This window comes from Ptiloglossa arizonensis, chromosome 4 (genome assembly GCF_051014685.1).
Source record: "Ptiloglossa arizonensis isolate GNS036 chromosome 4, iyPtiAriz1_principal, whole genome shotgun sequence".
In the NCBI taxonomy this organism is placed as follows: Eukaryota; Metazoa; Arthropoda; class Insecta; order Hymenoptera; family Colletidae; genus Ptiloglossa; species Ptiloglossa arizonensis.
Genome location: NC_135051.1, coordinates 6,833,231 through 6,856,618, shown reverse-complemented (window position 1 = coordinate 6,856,618; position 23,388 = coordinate 6,833,231). Strand labels below are relative to the sequence as shown.

Below are 23,388 nucleotides of genomic sequence, written 5' to 3'. Positions count from 1 at the left end.
AAACATTGCGCTCGCAAATTCCTTGTTACAATTATTTCGGGACCATGGTATTTGGGTATTTAATTCATTTTTTTTATAATTGTTACCCGTCGCGTACGAACAAATAATACGCAACACGGGTACGACTAAGGCTGAAATACTGCGAGATGATAGTCTATATTTTTTTAAAGAAAAAGCGTTTCTTTTTAATATTGTTGACAATATTATCGTCATATTGTTATTTATTTGTTGCATAGAGTGTTCCAAATTTCTTCAGCTTTATACGATGTATCTTGCGCACTCGTAACCGCACGAGTTCGACACACGAATGTCGTTATTTTATTTCACATCGACGAATTATGCTGTTCGAACAATTTTCGCGTATCGAAAGTGGGAAAGTTTTCAAAGATTGTGTTCGAATTGTTCGTTTCTTTTTTTTCCGTATCGATTACAAAGTAATCATCGAAGCACGTTGAATTCTAATTAATGAATGACGATTCGTCCGTTTTCCCACAGCGATTCGATCTTTTTTCTAAACAAAGAACGCACTCGAACGTTTTCCACCGTTGCTGGCGAAATATACAAGATACCTAGATCAAATGTATAAAGCAATAGTCAGTAGCTTGTAATGGTATATGAAAGGTTATAATATAATATTTAATTGTTAGCGTAAGCAACGTAGATGTAAGGACGTTTATAAATTATTCTCCAACGACGAGATAATGTACTTTTTACAAGAACGTTAGTACTTAAACTTTTACATATGAACAATAAATTTATAATTATATTTCTCATCTTTCTCGCACGAACATTCTTGATCCGATCGAACGGTTAAAATAATGAAAAAATTTGGAATCATCGTGCACGAGTGTAATAATTACACCGAAGTGTTTTTTTTTCATTACTTCGGAGAACGATAACACAGGAAGAAAGTAAATCGTCAGGTCTGTGGAAATCGGTTAAGGTGCTGTAAATACATTTATTGGCATTATCATTGATCTATGTTAAATAAAAACACAACCTCTCGATTAAAAAAAAAAAAAAAAAAAAAAATAAAAAAAAAAAAAAACGACTTAACTTTTTTGTCTCTTTCGCACGGGGCAGCATTCATCCAATACCATGCGCCGTTGTGCTTCGCAATAGGTGGTTGCTTGTTCTTAATTTTTAAAATCCTCCTTGCCCATACATTTATAGCCTAGGAAATAATCTAACGGGCTAAAATTGTTCTGGCGCTTCGCAAAACGTTCCGACGTGTGAGTAAATAAACAAATATCCATCCGAGCCACCGTATCGTTAATTAATTCGTTTTTAGGAGAAGGAAAATAACAGGCGTTTTTTTTTCTTTCCTCTTAATTACAAAGGCAGAATAGAAAGAGAATAATACGTGAACGAAAACGAAGGGAATACGAGGAAGCTTCGTTTTCCTGTACAAAGAGCTTCCCCTAGCCCATCCCAGTTTTCCTCAGTTTCTTTTCTTTTTTTTTCTCATACTCGCACATGTTCTCCAAAGTGACAAGCCCCTTTCTCCATGTTCTCCAGATATACGCTTCCTACTTATATGTATAATTACGTATATATGGTATTTCAGGATCATTGTCCATGGTAAACCAAACGTCTTCCTGGACGTTTTAAATGCGTATTACGCTTTAGAGATTCTTAAATAATTCTTCCTATGTTCTAGTCGCGTAATTCAAAAAAGCCCGCGAGGGCGATCGATCGATTTTCAATCGATCTTCGATCGATTCTTATTCGATTATTAACCTTCGGTTGACGCGGCCACGAAAAGAACGTAACGGGAAAAAGAAAAGAATTGTAAGTGGATCAGATAATTTTTTAGAGGTTTAAAAATATTTGTCCTCATTTGGAATATGCAGACCTATAAAAAAATATTTCTATAGTCGTTGCAATCGCTGCCGAGGCATGTCAACGGAAGGTTAAGTATCATTAAAAACATTGAGTTCTCCTACTAGACTAACGTAACGATATACATATTTTAAAATAAAGAGATTTGAGCTTTGTAGCAGCGTTTTTCAATTTTTTTCTCGATAATATTTATTATTGCTTTCCTATTTTCAGCTAGGTGTTATTGTCAGCCTCTTTGGGGCTAAATCTAGAGGTGCTGTTATTTCGAAGTATTATCGCTATTTCTCGATAGTTGGCGCGGTTGATTGACGTTTCGATAATCGAACGCGACGCAATTTCAGATCGCACTTACGGCGTCGTTTACGTTAGCTTCGAAATAAAAGGTTTCACGGAAACGTGGTCATGGTGTTTCTTCGATGACATCGGTAGAAACAAAGGACACAAAATGTTTCTCTTAGACGCAAGATGTACTGTTGTGTGTTTACATCGATTTGACGAGTCGGGCGAGTCGGTTTAGTATTGTGTGTTACGTTGCATCGATAACAGTCGTTCCGGCAAGGGTAATGGTGACGCATCGCGTCTGTGTTCGAAAAGAAATTTTCAGTTGTTACACTATATTATTTAGCGTAATGATTATTTTGACACAAAAAATAGTGAGTGTGATCGCAATAGCAATGTAAATCGATCGTTCGATTACATATTACATAGGAATTAGTTTACGAAAGAATGTGGTTAATAGTAAGAAATGTATGCCTATTGTCGACCGTACATTCTCTGTTCGAATTATCAATATCGAATGTGAATTATTTTTTATTCGATAGCTACCGAAAATACGATTTCAATTATCAGCCGAGGAAATAAAACAACAATTTTCTAACCTTTCTAGTTTTACAATTGGCATACGTATAAAGGATGGAAAATCAAGTCAGTATAGAAGTTCAACCTTCATCGATTTTTCGAGATCTACTATTTTTCTTGATATTAATACAAACAACTGAAACTCGAAAAATATTTCGAATAAAAGTGTCAGAGATATACGCGGTAAAATTTGTTCGTACTAAATATACTTTCCAAGTTAGTGTAATTATTTCAATTATTATTTCACCGTATATCGTTCAATTTAGATTATAATTGCATAAGTAGAATTCATAGCAGCATCTTTAGCAAATCGAGCATTATATAGGTAGATAATAGATGCGTAAATGGCATACAACGAATAAACCCGATGATTTACGGTACATATTTATATATATATATGTATACTTTTTTTTTTAAATAAAGAAATTTGAGCTTTGTAGCAGGGTTTTTCAATTTTTTCGGTAACATTTATGATTGTTTCTCTGTTTTCAGTCTGGTCTTATTGTCAGCTACTTTGGGGTTAGATTTAGAGGGGCTGTATTTAGAAGTATTATCGCTATTTGTCGATAGTTGGCGCGACTGATTAATATTTCGATAATCGAACGCGACGCATTTCAGTTCGTATTACGGCGTCGTTTAGTTAAGATCCGAAGTCGTCACAAATATGTCACAGAAACGTGGTTGTCGTATTTTTCAAATAATGTGTGTAGAAACAGAGAAAACAAAATGCTTCTCTTAGAGGAAAGACGTACTGTTGTGTGTTTATTTGGATTCGATTTAACCTTTGGACGACTTGGCTTCGTATTGTGTATTTGTGTTGTATCGATAACGGTCGTTCCGACAATGCTAATGGCGACGTCATCGCGTCTCAAAAGTGTTCTAAATGAAATGTTCAATTGTTACAGTGTTTAGTTCAATGATTGTTTTGACGTGAAAAGTAGTGAGTTCGATGGCAATGGCAATTACACCGATCGTTTGGTTTCATCTTGCGTCGGAATTCGTTTACGAAAGAATGCGGTTAACGGTAAGAATGTATATACGAATGTATCTATTGTTGAACGTGCATGCTCTGTTCGAATCGTTAATTATAAATCTGAATTATATTTCATTCGATGGCTACCAAAGTTACTGTTTCAATTATCGTCCGAGAATATAAACCAACAATTTTCTAACCTTTTCTTAGCTTACGACTCACATATGTGTAAAAGATGGAAAGTCGGGTCAGCATAGAAGTTCAATCGTCATCGATTTCTCGCGATGTATCGTTTCCCTTGCTAACAAATCCAAGGAGCTGAAACTCGAAAAATATTTCGAATAGAAGAGTGAGAAATACAAGTGGTAAAATTTCATCGCACCAGATCGTACGTTTCAAGTTAGTATTCATCGTTTTAATTATTATTTCACCGTGTTTCGTTCGATTTCGATTATAATTGTCTAAGTACAATTCATAGCAGCATCTCTAGCAAATCGAGCATTAAATATGTAGATAATAGATGCGTAAATGGTATGCGGCGAACAAACGCGATGATTTACATACAGAAGAATCTCGTAAACCGTAAGAGTTTATATTCCACGTGATTTGTAGAACGTGTTAACGCGTTTTCTTTCCGTCTATAAATTATCTAAGGAAAGAGTTGCATCCGTCGAAAGCAGCGTCATTTCGCTCCCCATCGTCTTTCACTCGATCAATGTAACATCGAACAAAAAACAAAACATAGTCGCTAACAATATCATTCGTAATCTCGAGGATCAAGTGACACGTTTACGATACTCATAGCGAAAGCCGTCCCTTCGATCCCTTTTGAGTTCCCTTTCGCGAATTTCTTTAATTCCTTCTATAATAGCACATATTCTCTGCAAGTATACTGCTTACTTACCCAATACCAACAATTACTTTTCAAAAAAAAAAAAAAAAAAAAAAAATCTATAATTCTTTCATTCGTGAATCCATAAAAAAAAAGAACACCTATCGAAAACTTAGTTTCTACAAGGAGTTCAGTTTAAAGCGCACCATTGAACTCTCTCTCTCTCGTTCGTTCGTTCGTTCGTTCGTTCGTTCGTTCGTTCGTTCGTTCGTTCGTTCGTTCGTTCGTTCGTTCGTTCGTTCGTTCGTTCGTTCGCTCGCTCGCTCGTTCGTTCGTTCGTTCGTTCGTTCGTTCGTTCGTTCGCTCTCGTTCTCGCTCTCGCTCTAAATAAACACCGAAGGATCGTCTCGGAACAGTTCGTGAGAAACACGCGCGCGATTCCACGCACTTAAAATAATTTGTACAGCATATTATTGCACATTGTCTTTCGAGGAGCGTACACGCGCCTCCTGCTCTCGGCACAAAAGTCACGAATCGTCAACCTCTCTCGACCGAAGGACTCGCGGCGACTGGATTCGTTTGTTTTTGTTGTATTTGCTCGGGATGAGCCGGTCGCATCGTGCAGCGCACGCGCAGCAGCCCGTACGGCAGCCAACCGTTGGTCGTGTGCACCGCTCTATTGTTCTTTCTGTTGTCGACCGCCTCGCGTTGCGCTTGCAGCCGGTGCAGCATCGCTCCGGCGACGAGCGCAGAAATCACCGCGGAGAGTGCCACGACGATAAACAGCGCGCTGAAACCGGGCATGGGCAGACAGATGCCGTAAACCACTTCCTCGCGTATTCTACCTTGGAAGACCGTTACCGCTTCCGCGTGAGTGTCCGGGCTGAAGGCCAGGTCGGCCTCGGAAATCACTTCGTACAGACCGCTCACGCCCACGTCGGCGCTACGGATTTTTCGATCGGACACCACGACCGATCTCTTTCGTCTGCTGTTCGCCGACGAGAGAGGTGTCACTGGTATCGCGGTATTGTCTCCCTCGAGATTACGCGGTCCGTGCGGGAATTGATCCTGCTCGCTCTCGTATCGCGTCACTCTCGGTGGATCCTGTAAACAGAGAGTCGAACTTCAGAGAACGATTATACCATTCGACTATGGTATCATATTTCCTTACGAAATAAAGCAACGTTTCTTCGGTAGAAATTAATTCCTATCGCTTTCGTAACCTTTGCTCGAGTTCCCGCTACTCTCGAGCCGTGATTCATTGTTAGAATAGTCATCCGGTGTACGAAAAATTTTGTTTCTTTGTTTCTCTACGTTTGTCACGATTTATTTATTTTTTATTTTTATTTCAAATAATGTGATAGTATACTCGTGAAGTATATTAAAGTATATCAAATAAATCGTTGCGTTTCAATCTAACCATAATTGGACCAAAGTTCAATTTCTTCTCTATTGCTCTAGACAATTATCTTCACATTGAACAACGAGGACAAGATGTACAAACTCAAAGACACGCAAGTACAACTACCAGAGAAAGTACAGTATTAAATATTGTTTGGAAAGTCATTTCGTTTTTTTTTTGTTGAAAATGAAACACGATGTTTTTTAGAGCGTATAAACATTTTATTAAACTACATATCCTCAGTCTTGGAAAACGAAACGACTCCCCGAACATCCTAATAAATTGCTGTCTCCCGATTTGACCTGAACAATACAAAAGCTCGATTTCTTTTCAGTTGAATGGATTCTCGCTACGAAAGGGATTTCTGGAGAACGTGTGCTCGAACGTTTTCCAAGAATGGAAAATTCTCTATATTTACCAAGAATGGCCTTGAGAGATCGCCATCGTCCGGATGAATCTGTTCGTCCGGTGTCTCGACCACCGGCGCGGGTAATCGGTTGCTGGTCTGGGCCTGCGCCTTTGGTACGGACTTCTCGACCCCCAAGAAGTGACCCCCTATCGAGGTCATCTCGTCACCATCTTGAATGATATCGTCGTAAAGGGAGCCGTCGGGTTGCTCGGCTCCTCCTCCAGCGTTTTCGTTGTCCTTGTCGGCGCTGTTATTGTCGTCACTGTGAACGGTGGGCGGTGCTGTGGTCTGCGAGTACTGCGGTCGTATCTGATCCTTGCGCTCTTGAATGTAGTGGCCAACAGACCCACTCAGTTGACAGTGATCCAAACACCCGTGACGACAGATCTCGACCTTGACATCGATCAAAACAACTTATCATCTCCAAGTTCCTTCCTAGTCATTGTCGGTATATATATATATATATATATATATATATATTTTTTTTTTTTTTTAAACGCGCACAAATTTCCATAGCGAATTCGTACACGAAGCTTTCGAATCCATCGAACTGATTCTTCTGGTCCCTCGATTGCAAATATTTATCCTGTAAGCTTCGATAAGGGAAGGACACGATCCCTTTTGTATGTAAGTATCTTGTTGTGTGTAAAGTATTGGGTGTGTATGCTCGATAGTTTTTAAGATATAAGGTATGTGTATACCAGAACCCCTATCAAAGATTAATATAAAAAATATGTAAAATGTAAGTTATATATATAGGAAGATGTACAAATTCTGTACATGACTAATATGTATTATTATAATTAATGCATTGGTAACATCGTATATTTATCACTCCGATGCTTTTAACGATATTTATAATAGTTATAGTCCATTCTCTTACCATCGAGCAAGGAACATAAAAGAACTGGTTTAACGTTTACGTCACTTCATCACCGTAATTTCGAAGCACAAAGTTTACGTCACGGTACATCTTTCTGTACATCAAGACGCGTAACTTGAATTATTTATATCTTAAAAACTATCGAGTATCCACACCCAATATTTCACGTCCATCAAAATGGACGACTCTACTCAATTCGATATACTTTCTGCAATTCGTTAAACCATCGTGATTTGGAATTGAAACTAAAATTCAATTACTCCTTGTAAACATACGTAAACGAAACATTGAAACGAAAATGTTCCGTTCGAAATTAATCACACGATTCGAAGTTTGAAATTTCGAGTGCAAAGTGTTCAAAATTTTCGTTTCAACGTTTCTTATACACATATTCACATCTTAGAAGAAAGTAGTAATTCAATTTTAACTTCGATTCCGCGCATCACGATGGTTCTCCAAATCGAACAAAGTACACCTAATCGCCTCTCGATCGGAAACGGTTGAGAATCGTGTCGATCTAGGATCGCCACTCGATTCGAAATGCTTCTATCGTTGAATTCGTTAAGGTCGTTGCACGCGTAAATATTCTTTTTATACCAAGGCGTTAGCAATTACGGTCCCGATCGGGCCGATTTAAGTTCCGCGAGCCCGTCTCGTGATTGAGTTCCGTTTACCTTGCACTTGATGTGCACGCTCAACGCATCCGGGAACTTGAACGCGTGAAAGAAGGCGTAAGTGATGACCGTCGCCCGATCGTCGGAGCCCCTCGCCTTCAGGAATCGGCTGATCATCTTCGGCCTGAGTACACACCCGAACTCGTCGCTAAGCTGTATCGTGTGTCCGCCACCGTCCGATGCCACGCACGATTTCACGCGCATGTCGAACTCCCCTGCGCCGTGTTAACAAGCAAAGTTACGTTAGCGGGGGGCCTATCCTTTCGGCAAAGGGGTTCGCCCCGTTTCGTGTACCTTCGAAAGGCGTCTTGTTACCTCGGTAATCGTTTATAGCGACGACCAGGGTGAGGGTGGACCCGAGGGGCACTATCCCGGACACCGGTGGCGCCCATGGTCCCTTGCCGTGTTGAATTTCCATCCAACAGTCCACGTTGTCGCCTGCAATATCAATAGAACCGCTACGCTCGTATCTGCGGAGTCGAAAACCGGGCCCATCGCTTTCTAGGCGCGAGTTACCGCCCGGTGCAATTTATACATGTTGCATAAATTGAAATTAAGTGCCGCGGCTTGCGGTTCCACCTGTGGTAAACCGCGAGTGCACGAGTTACCGTGTACGGTCCCGTCGTTTACATCGCGTTTAAACTCTTCCCGGCTCAGGGATCATCGTTTCTCCTATTCGTTACGTGTACGTGCGCACCGAGTGCAACGGGGAACGAGGATGTTCCCTCGCGTCGATGGATTGCCACGGTTTCGAACCTGGACTGAACATTCCGAGCAGACTAGACCCTAGAGTAGACCTTTGCGCCACTTTGCAAACCGCTTTATACTTTAAGCACGCTCAATGGACTCTTCTCGAACCACGGAAGTGATCTTTGCGAATATGTTCTTCGATAGTTTCTTTCGTATCTTGTTTTAGGATGTATGCTTTACTGTTTAATTATCTCGATGAATTTTTCTTGTCACTGTTTAGACTAAACTTGATCGATGTGTAGTAGATATACAGTAGCTTCTATCTCGATGTAAGGTCGTACGGAGAAATTTGAGCGATAGATGTGGATCGAAAGCGAGTCTAACGAGCGTAACGTGATATATTGTTTACCGTGATCACTGGAGACTGTAGTCTCTCGTGTACGCACTCTGTGAATCATGTACAATTTATACTTGATGTTATACTAGAGATATTATACTAGATTTATACTAGAGAGTGTACACTCGTACAGTTCACGATCTCTGATCAGTGTTCATCAATGAAATTGCGAACGAAAGCTACGCGGTAGCTCGTGAGACTGCTCTAGGGTTAGGCTGCTTCGCGCTACGTCTTCTGTTGCATCGTGTTAACGCGAATGTTATAATAGCATGCGTAAGATCTGTAACTGTACCTCTGAAGTCTAATTGTATCACGTCGAGATCCGCGATGACCATCGGCGGTTTCGAAGCGGTCTTTTCGTAATCGTTGAACCATTCGCATCGTAATCGTTTGGCCTCGTCCCAGACCTCGAGCAAATCTTTGTCGTACTGAACGACAACGGTATTCTCGTAGAACTGTCCGTGCATGTCTGGCTTGGTGCCGCATCTGCGATCAAATGAACAGAGTCTAGTCGTTTTCAATTTACACCGGGCTCCTTACCGGTTTCCCTCTATCGTTCTATCGCGGTGTATCACGTTTGCTTAATAGCTCGCGATTATCGAGCTCGCGAAATCAATTAGAAGCGATTGATTGTCCGTCGGGTAATCGCTCGTAATATCGATTTGAGAGAGCGTTAAAATTTTAGGAGGGAAGAATTTGTTGAAGGAGTGCCTCGAGGAAAAAGAAGAAGAACGTAGAAAGAGCTCGTAAAGTCAATTAGAAGCGATTATCTGTCCCTCGAGTAAGTTCTAGTTGGATGTAATACGGAACGATCTGCAGGTGGCGTTAAAATTTGATGAAAGGATCTGAAGCAAGGAAGGGAAGAGTTTGTTAAAGGGATGTCTCGAAGAGATGGAGCGATAGAGGAAAGGATGAATATTTTAAGAACAACGCCTCTCTTTGGTCAGGAGAGATTAAGAAGATTAAGGTGTGCCAAGGCGCGAGTGATAGAGGAATTTTAATGAACAGGGATAGGGTAGATGGAGAACAAGTGCGATTCAACAGGGACAGGGACAGCGAATTAATAGAAGATATAGATAGCTGATAACTGGGCGCAGTGTACCTAGAGGAGATGGATCCTCCGATAGCCAGAAGTTAATAGGGATGTCGAGGTGCGGAAATATGGTAACCGTGGAACAGATATCGACTACCTAGGGATAAATGAAACTACGATACTCGTAATAAAGGATTGACTGGGTTTATCCCACTTAGGGGATAAGTACAAGGGTACTTGTATAAGTGCAAGTGTCAAAGAATTTCTAGAAAGTAGATACAACTAGTCTTGGAAACATTGAGCCATTTTGTAGATGGTGGTTATGTACGTGTGACAAGTACGAGAGAACTTTTAAAAGACAGATGTAACTTGAAAAAAGTGTAAATTGTGGAAGGAAGAGATTGGAAAAGAATTGGGCAAGATGAAACATCAAGAGTCCTATCTTTTATCTAAAACCATAAATCAGCGATTCTCTATAGAGAATCTCTAGTGAACTACTGAAATTTCCATAAGCAGGGAAAACGTGGAAGGTAGATACTACATAATTAACAAAATCTGAATTAAATAAGAAACTGGAAAGGATTTGGGTAAGATGTTCGATGGAACACCAAAGTAGTTGTCTTATGCGACTACTTTCTATCCAAAACTATAACTTAGCGATTCTCTACAGATTCTAGCGTCCAATCTCCAGTACTACGATTAGGGTTTTCGCGAGCGTCGAATCCTCCTAGAAGTCTACAGTGCCTGAGAACCTGGACCATGAAGATGTTTTCGCAGATAGACACGGACCACCGAATCGATGCATTGGAATAAATTAAAAATTAACATATACTTTACTGGGTGGGTTGTTTCTTTGCAAAGATTTAATAAAATGTCACGTTCTTACCTCGCGTAGGCTATCCGAAAGGAGAAGAAGGTCTGCCCGGTGGAAGGCGGAACGTAGACGCATCGCGGATCAGCGTGTTGACCCTTGGACGAGACGATGCCTTCGAAGGGTTGAGAGAACGAGAGATGCACGTCCATGTGATCTTTTCCGCACATCACTTCGAGGGATTGTATGGCTGGCATTCCCTCTGGCCTTTCCAGCGGCCAAATGTCGCTGTTGCTACCGACGCTCTTCAAGCCAACCACCTGCGCATACAACGAACACAATTTTTCCACCTTGAACTCGCGACGACCTCTTCCTTCCTTTCTCACTGATTTACCGTTCAGGTGTACGAGACGCGCACGCACGCGCACAAACCGAGTACCCTGTGCGAATGTCGTTCGAACGAGCGAGGTTCCAAAGTTGCGCGCGTAAATCACGAGTTAGCGAGCCGTCGGCAGCGGTCAGGGCTATTGTATCGAAATTTATTACGAGTTTACCAACTCCTCGCAGGCTGTATCTGTTTGGGGATATTGTATCTACGGTGATTTCATTAATCCGGGTTATACTGGATCCTGGGTATGGGTTATCGACGCGTGGTTCGCCCGAATAACGAAGCGATCCACAAACTGTCCGATCGTTTTAGACATGTTTGCTCACCGAGTGGTCAATTTTCACTCGTAGGATACACGAGTGGATTTATGCGGTAGATAATTTTTTTTTTCGCGATTTACTCTTACGTTAAAGATTATGAAACGATGTCGAGTATCGATACGTTAACGAATATCGATACGTTGCTAAGTAGACCTCGTTAAAAGTTCTCCGAGCACTGTTCTAAGTTTCTTCATAATTTGTACATTTGATTTCGTGCCTTTGATTGGATCAAATTAATCAAAAGTTTTTGGAGACATTACACTTTCCAATTAGGGCTGGGACTATTTGTTGAATTCTTTTTATATTCTATTTATATTCTTTTATATCTTTTTACATAATACTTTTATATTGATCGTTCTAATTCTATTCGAATTCTTGACTAGGCGGGTCCTATTCGAATTCTTGAGTATCGTTCAAAGTTTTTATTAATATTACAAACTTTTAAAGCTGCTCTTTATATATACCAATAAGATCTCTTTCGAACTAGATTTTCTGCTTTACATTTTGTGTCCAATCAACAATATACTTCTAAGATTCATGTTAGTTAAAATTTCGAAGAAATTGTCGACACAGTTACGTATTAAAAATTGCCCAGAAAATCTAGTTATGGGTTTGTTGGTGCAATCGAGCGCATCCTTTTCGTTTCTGTTTGCATCCAGTGCACGTAAATTGGTTGCTTCGGAGATTTGAGAAATTAATTATTCACAAATACATCTTCGTGGTTCCCGGTAATCTTTGTGTATAAGTAATTTTGAAGGTAAATCGAGGAACTGCATCAGCCGTATACCCATGGTAAGCTGGCAACGCTGTTACGAAGCAATCACCATATAACTTATAAGACGGATGAGATCGTGATAGATTAACGTATCTGTAGGAAATTAGCTAAGATGTTGAACCAATCTGATTGAGTAACAGGATGGCAAGAGTTGCGGTATAGTTACCTAGATATGTAATCGTTATAAAATTTTTATAGGTTAGTAACGCTCTGATAGTCAGGAGAGCAATCTTATAAATCTTATTCACGAACGAGAACCATTCTGATCTTGAATTTATATATTTATCACGCGAACAGCTAGCTTTATAATAGCTAAATTTTATTGTACTACTCTTACAAATTTATAATGTTTTTTTTCCAGGTATTATCGCGCCAAGAATGCCACAATTATTGCCATTTCATTAAATTCCTGTTTCGAACTGTGCGAGCTCTTCAAGCGATTCGGTGCTGTATAAATATTAAGGTAAACGAGTCTTTATATTCCACTTGTTACATTTTAGACAAGCCTATTGTTACACACCATAATTATCCGCGATATATGTAATGCTAATTGAGAAAATTGTATATATTCCAAGTAGTTAATTACAGTTCATTCAACTGCTTCTAAGCTGTGTGAAATCGCGGTATCTACATTCATGAGTATCGTAAACGTAACTGTTTCTATAACTGAAAATATTCGTTCAATTTTTCGTAGTTAATTCGTCGAAAGGATCCATACTGTTTCCATGCATCGAGATTGCGTTAATATTAACGACAACCACGAAAGAAAAATCTCGTGCACGTTACGACACTTAATGGTATTCGATAGCGCTGCATTCGGAAGTCTTCAATTACGCGAGGAGATGTCCAACGATCGTCGTAATGGTCGACACGTCCATCACTAGTCACCACTGCCATGTAGATCATCTTGGAACGAAGTATGCACGAGTTAACGTTGGCGGGTTACGAGCCGGTAAAAAATCAAGTTACAGGCTTCGAAGCGGTCTGTTATCTGCGCGGGAAAAACGAACGAGATTCAAATCTCGTCTGCGGATCTAGGAACTTATACACGTCGATATTTCCTAAACGAGTTTCTTCGATGAGACTTATCGAATCTCGTCGTATCTGTGATTTAGCTTTTCCCGCGTCTTTAGTTTCAATCGAACGTTAACGTCGTTACGCTCGCCACGAATTACGCGTTGCGACATCCATCTTTCGCAATCCCCTCCGTTCGGTGAATATTGATAATCGTACTAGATTTGTAACGAAATACACCCAGTACAAATGTACTGGTTTTTAATGAATCACCAGCCAATAAGAATACTATATCTCCAAACATTGTCAATAAGTTAAACGATGGTTATCGAATGGTCTACCGTTCTCTTGGCTTCCGGTGGAACTTTCGCGTTACAATATCACGATTCTGGAATGTGGTTCTCGGCAGAGAATTATACGAATTTAAAACGAGACACGGTTGGGAGACGAGTAGCATCGATTTGGTTTTCGTGAAGAGGTCTGTTGGAGGATCGTTGACGGTTCGAAAAATGTCGTTCTGAATCTCAAACACGAGTCTCGAAAGAGAGAAAGAGAGAGAGAGAGAGAGAGACCTAAATCCGTTTCAAACGAAGACTAATCGAGAGTCACGACCAGAGTTAACAGTTCGAAGGTCTTGCTACAGAATGAGAACACCTGGTTACAGTAAAGAAGATGATGATTGATGATCGATCGAGACGGTTGGAAATGTTGCTCGAGAATTGAAATAACAGAGCTATGTAACTTGCGACGAGGAATGATTATCCTATGGTGATCAAAGGTAATTCCTATCGAAGCTCCAAAACCTATGCCAAAACTACAATATTTATTAAATTAAAATGATAGTCAAATCAAATATCATTTTTAAATACATAGAAGATTCTTAATATTATTGGCATCGAAATGTATTTTGAGGGCACAAAGGCTACACAGAGGACTCTGCAAATGTCACTACCTCTTAATAAACCACCAGTCAATGAGAATACTATATCTCCAAACATTGTCAATAAGTTGCATCTAAAACCGACAGACTACAAAACTACAATATTTATTATAGTTGGCTATGTCAAAACTACAATATTTACTCGAATGCTAGTCAAATCAAATATTATTTTTAAATATATAGAAGATTCTTAATATTATTGCTATCCAAATGTATTTGGAGGGCACAAAGGCTACACAGAGGACTCTGTAAATGTCACTACCTTTTAATAAACCACCAGCCAATGAGAATACTCTATCTCCAAACCGACAGACACAGACCCTCGCTCCTGCACCACCCAAAGTTGCATCTGAATTTTGGTTCTATTGCATCGCACTGTAAAATTTCGTCGCACGCTTACCAGACCTCTCTCAAATAATCCGTATACCTCCAACATCGTTCGAAGCTTTTCAAAGAAAAGAAACTCGATCGAGAAGCCAGTGACTGCAACATTCGAACAATTTCGATATTCCAAAAATGCTAAATTCCACGAAACGGTTGAACAAGGTTTCTACAATTCTCCAACAAGGAAAAAATAATCGATGCGAACGGTACAGGTGCATTGAAACTTGCATTCAAAGAATTACACTCTTACATGGAAAAAAACACTCCAACGTTCTCGTGTTACAGTGGTACACGCATTTTTTCTTTTTAAATTTTTTTTCACCACCAATACACGGAACATCGAAGAATCCCCGGCAGGGAGGAGGCGAGCAGGCCGTGGGAGATTAGGCGTGCTCGCTCCCGAGGATTTCTAGAAATGTCTCCGCTCTGGGTGCATTCTTCGGTACGTCTTTGGGCGTATTACCTCGAACCCGCGTACTCACACGACGGATGGGTCGGTGCTCGGTCGCAGGAAATCCCGCGACACGTACGCGTAAGTGAGTATCGCCGATGGAAGGTGTTCCCCGCGTATATGCCGTGGCTGCTCGCGCGCAATGCTGTAACGGGAGAGGCGTCTTTACCGCTGCATTAACGGTCGACGTTTTTCGCGCAAGTGAAAACAAGTTTCTGCGCTCTTACAATCGCACTGTTAAATGACAACGTTTCATTAGAAATGATTACGCACCTGGCATACGACGCCGGGCCACGAACGCACTCACTCGTCTCTGTCTCTCGATACGCGAACGCTGCGTCGCGAGCGGGCCTTGTTTTTCTTTGTCTTCTACCCCCTACCACCACCACCACCACTCCCCTCGCCGTGTGTTCGTGTGTACGCCGCGCCTCGATACATGCGCGACGTCCTCGAGTCCTCGACGAGTCAACAGAGAGCGCTTTTCGATACCCTTTGCGGGCATTGTGGGCCAACCGCGCTCCTAGGAGACACTTCACCGAGACACTTCAACGGAGACACTTCACCGGGTTGGTTTATCGAATACCGGGGAGGAGCGTTCGATTTTTGAAGGTATTCAAGGGAGCTCGAAGCATAGAAAGAGATTGCCAGTCGTATCGGATCTCGGGTGATTTATTGGCTTTCTTTTTACGAGTTTCTTCGATCGATGTTTTTCTTTTCTTTTTTTTTCTTTTTTATTCGAAGTTGATTTGGACAAATTGGGTCGAGCACGGAGTGTAAAATATTCTGCGAAATATCCGCTTCTCCGATCCTCGCGATCCGTTCTGGAATCGGAAATTAAAAACGTGCGATTTCTACGATAAGATCTTCTAATCGGTTGCATCGATGACGTTGCAACGCAACTGGAGAGATTAACATCGAAACGACGAAATTGTAATCCAATTCGAGTTAGAAATGAACGAAATTTTATTGGGTTCGGAAAGTCACTTCGTTTTCCTAAACGAAGAATGGATAATTCGATAAAATAGTTTGTACACTGTAAAAAAATCGTGTGTTTCGTTTTCATTAAAAAAACGAAATGAATTTTCGAACGATTGATAGTTTTCGAGCCAGCGAACAAACATTTCTCGTTACTGTTCGCGGTGATCTTGAAAATGATCTTTGTCGTAGCGACGAAAAATGTTCGAGTGTTTCGAGTTTTGATAACTCGAACGAGAATTCGATAATTTAAAGTTTATTGGACACGTTCGAAGGCACGATACTCTCGTTTGGTATCGATCGAAGCAATCGCGAAGATTCAGACGTTTCTTTCGTTCTCTGCGATCATCGAGTTATTAATAGAGAGCGATTTTCGATACGCAAGCATTGTACGCGATCGACAATGTGCAGGGACATTTTGTAGCACGCTCGTAGAAAGATTCTGCTTTCACGTTTATCGGAATTCGGTAAATGGTGTTCAATTTCCGAGTGGAGTATCGAGCGGATGGCAGGTGAAAAAATCATTCCTGGTAGGAATCGCGAGCTCTCTACTCGACAACCTGAACGAAAATTTTAACGTAATTACTGTACATTGTCCAGATTCTTTTTCATTTCAGAAATGGTCTTTCGGATTGTCCTGGTATCTTTTACATTTCTTCGTATCGAATCTCTTTGGAAAAATTCTTGTAGAAAAATTTCTTTAGAAAAATTCCTTTGGAAAAATGAAACTTTGTTGCTAATATACTTACGATGGCAAAATATTTTTAATAAGGATCGTTGGTTTGCTTCAAAGCAGAGTAGGCAGTGATTTTAATCTTTAACCGAGACCCAGCCTGTCTTCGTAGAAAAGTGAGTGAGAAACTTCATTGATAAGTTTTGCCATTTGAAAGTAAACGAAGTTCAATATTCATTAACGAATAAAATTCAACGACCATCGACTTTCGTCAACACAGCCGTTGGTCATACGAGTCGGGTTGTAGAAACGTCATTGATAAATGATGGTATTTACCATCGATGGAGATGATTACGTTACTTGAATCCGGGGTGAAAATTGTCACTCGAAACAGAGAATTACCGTATCGATCTCTCGTTAGAAATCAGACAAATTTCGATATCCAGATCGAAATCTCGAGTAACGATTGAAATACAAAGAGTTTTCAATCCGTTGATTCTTCCACTAAAATGACAATTGTTAAACGAATAAAATTCTCTTTGCCTCGATGAAAAACTGCTATAAAAACGTACACGTACGTGCCGATAAATCGTCTAATGTCCTCTTCACCGTATTTCCGAGTCCGTGTGAAACTTTCCACGGAACAAATTTATACACTTGTTCGGAAAGTCGTTTCGTTTTTTTTTTGGTAAAAATGAAACACGATTTTTTCAGAATGCGTAAACATTTTTATTAAATTATATATTCTCAATTTCGGTGAACGAAATGACTTCCCGAACGACTGAATAATTTTCTCACGGGAATAAAACCACGAATGGTGGATTGACAGGCGAGTGTAATTCGACTCGAAGAGAGACGTTCTTTCGAAAATTCTTTCACTGGTCGTGATCGTAGCGAGATACACCGGCGTAGAGGCAAAGCATTCCTCCGATGGAGGTACGCTCGATGCACACGGGAAAAACGAAATCGAAGCGTTGGAAATTCTTTGGGGTCGCGGATACGACTACGAGGGCTTCTATCTACGCCATCTATCAATGGTAGACAATGCGCTCGTGCTTTCGAACGTGAAACGAATGGCAAACGATATTTATATTACGCGCCGCGCTGCCTGGAGCAATTCGCGGGATATAGACTTTACGATTCCGTGGTGGTTCGTTGGCAACAGCGAATATATCAGTATTCCGAGTCACTCGAACGCGAGGCACGCTGGGTTAGGTGAGTTTCCCATCGCGGCTCCACTAGCATTCGAATACTAATGCCCCTCTCGGTGCTCGATTGTATTCCACGTGACACGCGGAAATAGCTTCCCCTGTCCTCGTTTATGCGCTTGTCTTTGCCCATGGACGAGCATCTATTTCTCCGTGTCACGTTCTTTCGACTGGATGCCGATGGTGGTTTCTGAGATCGTCCTCGAAGCGTTCTCCCTTTTTCGAAACCTCGCCACTATTTGGAAGAAGAACGGGGGAAAAACCACTACTCGTTCCGGTGTTTATAGAAACACTACCAAACCCTCTTACAACGCACTTCACTCGTATCGTGTTACCTGGATGCTCTATAGTCCAGGAAATGATTGTGCATTATTTGGAAGAAGAAAGAAGAAGGAACAACTCGGTGCAATATTTCTAGAAGCACTACCGAACCCTCTTACAAGGTGGTTGACTGGTATCATGTGATATGGGTACTCTGTAGTCCAGGAAACGATTGTGCACTATTTGGAAGAAGAAAGAAGAAGGAACAACTCGGTGCAATATTTCTAGAAGCACTACCGAACCCTCTTACAAGGTGGTTGACTGGTATCATGTGATATGGGTACTCTGTAGTCCAGGAAACGATTGTGCACTATTTGGAAGAAGAAAGAAGAAGGAACAACTCGGTGCAATATTTCTAGAAGTACTACCGAACCCTCTTACAAGGTGGTTGACTGGTATCATGTGATATGGGTACTCTGTAGTCCAGGAAATGATTGTGCATTATTTGGAAGAAGAAAGAAGAAGGAACAACTCGGTGCAATATTTCTAGAAGCACTATCGAACCCTCTTACAAGGTGGTTGACTACTATCATGTGATCTGAGTACTCTGTAGTCCAGGAAACGATTGTGCACTATTTGGAAGAAGAATAAGGGAGGAACAACTCAGTGCAGTATTTCTAGAAGCACTACCGAACCCTCTTACAAGGCGGTTGACTCGAATCGTGTTACCTGGGTACTCTGCAGTCCAGGAAATGATACAGAAATTTTGTCGAATGAAAGGCGCATCTTTGTGGTAATTGTATTCCAAATTAAGGAAAAAATGATTTCCATTTACTTGGGAATCGAGAGACACAGGATGTTCGTAGAAAACTTTTAAAAGAAAGCTAAAGATCACGGGAAGACTTCTTTCTGCCTCTAAATTGTCATTTTATTCAAACGAATCGCAATTTTTTTAACGAGGTATCTTATAAATATTTAAATATTATCGCTACGAAGGCCTGTCGTTGAATAAAGTTTAATTAATTAGAACCTCGTTCCTTCGCACAGTTCGTACATTCTCTGTGTAAATGTTGGACAGAAAGAAAATTTTTCTCGAAGAATATTTCAGAATTGTATATTTATACAAATTGATCATTTCAGGGAACTTGTTGGAATTTGTATAAATCTTCCGAAAACTTTGAAGTTTTACGTTAAACGATTTGAAACGAACTATCTTCTTTCCTTTCGACTAATTACTTTAAACCGATGTAAAACGGATCTGGATATCGCACGGAAATTATTTACAAGGAAATGAACTTCGACACATAACAACCATACTTAAACAAACGCGATACAAGTCATTAGAGTCATAGATAACCGCTAGCCGATGAAGTCACGCACACGTGACAACGGCCATCGCAGACTGTACAGTTCTTGCGAGTCTATGTACTCAGGTTTCAGTTTTCGAGAGTCAATAAGTAACGTACAAATATTGATCCAGAACAAACGATGGAAATTATATTTGTTTAGCAGAAAACTTCTATCCAAACCTACGAACAAAGAACAGTTTTATTTCAAGCCTCGAAAAATAACCTTTCGATCCAAACTCCACGTGTTCACTCACAGTTCTCACGAAAACGTTTCGCCGCTTGATCGGAAATTGAAACGAATTCTTATACCGAGCACATTTCCCCCTGTACCTAATCATACCTGTACACGTGTAAAAAATTTCACGTACGAAGCTAAGACCGCCCAGAACGTCTAACCATCGCTAACAAAGTGTACGAAAACTGTGTTTATTCGAGGTATAACCGTATCAGGAATTTCAAAGAGTCGTCGGTTTCTCGGTTGGTTTGCATACAAGTAAAGAATCCATGGAACTTTACAAGTCGTCCACGAGTGCACGGGTCCTCCGTGGGACGAATAATAAATCCAGCAGCGCGAACAATATGGACACGGAAGCGCATAAATTTGCAAGGAGGAGGAGGAGGCAGGCGCACGCGAGAGGACGCGACGCGTTTCCTGCCGCGAGACCGCAATAAGAGGTCTCACTCCGCAGACGCAATAACGTCGTGGGGGCAATAGGTTGCGCAGGGGATCCTGAATAACTTTCCGAGGAAGCAGGTGCAGAGGGAGAGGTAAAGAAGGTCGTAAGACACGCGTAACGGTACCTAGAGTAGGCAATATCCGCCTGCGAGCCGGTGCGTGCGTCTCCCGCTGCGTCATCGCATTGTCATCGAACTATGACGAATTTCTCGTTGGGAGTCGTTTCAGGACCCGAGCACGGTCTACGAGCGATACTCTCCTCGTCTCTTGAACTGGGAACAGTGTACCTGGGTCTTTGTTTCTCTCTGTTCGTAATTTCTCGTTCTGAAACGGTACCACTTACTTGCCCGGAGTTCGACTCCTGAGCCCGTTAGCCTTTAATTAAGGGGATATTCGTATTTTTCGGGCAGAGAATAGATAATCGTAGTTTCTTTCTATTTTTCTTTTCAAGTAAGGGGATATTCGTATTTTTCGGACCAAGAATAGATAATTGTAGTTTCTCTCTCTTTTTTTTTTTTTTTTTTGAAGAAACTAGTGTCTTGATCGATCATTTTGTGCGAATTTTTGGATCATGGAATATTAATGTTTGAAATAGATTACAGGTGGAAATTTGAACGATTTTTAATCAACGAAGTGGATTTTGTAGAGGGTACTGGAATCGTTGGAACGGGTACGTGCAGTACAATAAATCCTTGTTATTTGAGCTAATTAGTGAGGATCCTCGATTTAGCGCCAGGAACGTACGAATACACGCGTGAAAACATAAAATGCTATTTATACACTGGGACTGCAGTTGTGAAAGTGAATGAATCTGAAGAAACGAACGAATAGTCTCTTAAAGGATCCACGAGTATCGTGACGTCGATAGACATGCTCGAAGTTATTGGTGACTGGAAATATGTACGATCTAGGATTTAATTGGCCAACAAAAGATATCGGTCTCTCATCTGTGTCGTTCTGTTTGACAGGACGTTTCTGTGTCATCATCTGCTAAGATTAAATCACCTCGTTGGGTGTGGTGCTCTTACGTACCTAACTTCGTTATAGTATTCCACTTTTATATTTTTATCTAATACTTGTAGTCTTCTCTTGTGCTTTACTTCAGTCTAAAACGAGTAGCTCAGATAGAGGGTAGTTTATTTTAAATGTACCTTAAATAGTACTTCGAACACAATTTTCAATTTGTTGATAGAAATTCAGACAGGTTCTACCACTAATCGAGCTAGTATAGCACGTCCGTATCGATGTGCAAATGAATTTAAACAGGCCAATCGAATGTCCCAAATAAGCGTATATATTAGATAAATACAATGCTCGTGTCGTGGTTTATTTGTTCGAAGAAACATCACATAAAAAATCATCGTTGCTATGTGTACGCAATGTTGATCTCTTACACTTTGTCTAAGTTATCGTTGATAATCGAAAAATAATATGTACGTATCTATTTTACAGGAAAAAGAAAAACTAGATGGTTGAGCTTAATTTTCGTCGAGCTTGATTTTGAAAATGGCTGCATTTTATATGTTCATTAAATATGTAAGTAGTTATCGATAGTAAATCAAGAGAAGAAATTCCATTGTAATTTAATTACCTGTGATTTGCTTATATATATTTGCAATATATATATATATATATATTGGAACTTTAACTGTTTCTTTTTGTTCTATTGACCAGTCAAGTTCGAACTAGACGTGATTTACGTTCGCGTATATCAAACTCTCAATATTAGTTGGAAATTTTACTGCGTATGCAAATTGCAACGGAAAAGTATTTTATCGTAAAGCAAATCACAGGTAATTAAATTACAATGGAATTTCTTCTCTTGATTTACTATCGATAACTACTTACATATTTAATGAACATATAAAATGCAGCCATTTTCAAAATCAAGCTCGACGAAAATTAAGCTCAACCATCTAGTTTTTCTTTTTCCTGTAAAATAGATACGTACATATTATTTTTCGATTATCAACGATAACTTAGACAAAGTGTAAGAGATCAACATTGCGTACACATAGCATATGTGATATATATATATATCATGGAAAATAATCGTTACCGTGGTACTTCGTTTTTCAGTTTGCAAGTCAATGGCTCTTCGTACGATCGCAAATACCCATAAGATGCAAGTCATGAATGATCTCGAATGTTCGGCATTTCAACAACCACCAGGTGACTTTGAAATGAGTATGCCTTGTCCTAGATTGGACTCCTTTACATTTTCAGTAGCATCGAGATTTACTCCGAGCAGTGATATTTCCAGGCGATCGTCATTCTACATTCCACAGAGTCATTCTACATACGGTGACTTCCCCTGAATTTCCTATTATCCTTCGTTAATTTAAAATTCTTATTATACGAGCTACATGAACTAAATCTACTTACTGTTGACTCGTTTCTTGTTCCTGTTCGATGTTTTCGATCAACAGGGAGCTTTGTTCTATTTATTTAAAATTTTAAGTATCTCGAGAAAAATTAATTTGTGGATCTATGTTTACTGAAACTTCCCTTCCCTCGTTTCTTTCCGAATTAACTAACTGTTTCGAATTCTACTAACCAGTTAGGTTTGTTATTAGGTGCTAGGTTAATTTGAATTTAAGGGTTAATTCAATGTTTGAATATCTTATAGACATTCAAATATCGTAAATAAATTCCGAATATTACTATTTCAATGATTGAACACAACGCGGATCCTCTCAATTGGTAGAAATTAAACAAAGATAAGTTTTCTTCTATAACAAAATTAGCGAAACGCTTTTTAATATTCCCGCTACTTCTTTTTCCGTTGAACGATTCGTTTTTACAGCTGGAAATATAATAATTGCAAAACGAGGCTACTTACTAATGAAGAATGTAAACGAATTAGTTCTTCGTTCGTAAGATATAAATGTTCCACGAAGTATCGTTAATAAAGTATTTTAAATGAAAATTAAGCTCAAAAAACGAACCATGAGAATAAAAAATTCGATTCATGGTCCACATCACAGCTATTTGAATCCTATGAATATCCGATTATTTGATTGCTGCATAACATTTTCGAATGAAATCCGAATAATCAAGAATTCGAATAGAATTCGTGTAGTTGAGAACTCGAAATGCCAAGTAATCGAATATCCAGATATTTAAATTGTCAAGTATTTGAATGGTTAATCCAAATAATAAGGCATTCA

At 40.0% G+C, this 23,388-nt stretch overlaps 1 protein-coding gene and 2 long non-coding RNA genes across 5 annotated transcripts in view; 2 read left to right on the top strand and 1 right to left on the bottom strand.

The window, feature by feature from the left end:
* Window positions 1-1,028: 1,028 nt before the first annotated feature.
* Window positions 1,029-23,388, bottom strand: part of M (zona pellucida domain-containing protein miniature) — a 48,496-nt gene continuing 26,136 nt past the window's right edge. For 2 of the 3 annotated variants that reach the window (XM_076309590.1, XM_076309592.1), the window contains 6 exons: window positions 10,880-11,124; window positions 9,253-9,446; window positions 8,168-8,311; window positions 7,874-8,088; window positions 6,326-6,709; window positions 1,029-5,609 (listed from right to left, as the gene is read on the bottom strand). In XM_076309590.1, coding sequence (XP_076165705.1) covers window positions 5,043-5,609; window positions 6,326-6,709; window positions 7,874-8,088; window positions 8,168-8,311; window positions 9,253-9,446; window positions 10,880-11,124 — 1,749 coding nt within the window. In that variant the 3' untranslated portion in view covers window positions 1,029-5,042. The remainder of the gene's footprint in view (window positions 5,610-6,325; window positions 6,710-7,873; window positions 8,089-8,167; window positions 8,312-9,252; window positions 9,447-10,879; window positions 11,125-23,388) is intronic. The other variant, XM_076309593.1, reaches the window with a different exon arrangement.
* LOC143145829 (uncharacterized) lies at window positions 3,366-6,310 on the top strand. The gene is made up of 4 exons (XR_012991774.1): window positions 3,366-3,724; window positions 3,884-4,072; window positions 5,967-6,041; window positions 6,242-6,310. It is a non-coding gene; the product is annotated as an uncharacterized LOC143145829 (long non-coding RNA).
* On the top strand, window positions 12,282-14,012 carry LOC143145830 (uncharacterized). Its single transcript, XR_012991775.1, has 2 exons — window positions 12,282-12,750; window positions 12,982-14,012. It is a non-coding gene; the product is annotated as an uncharacterized LOC143145830 (long non-coding RNA).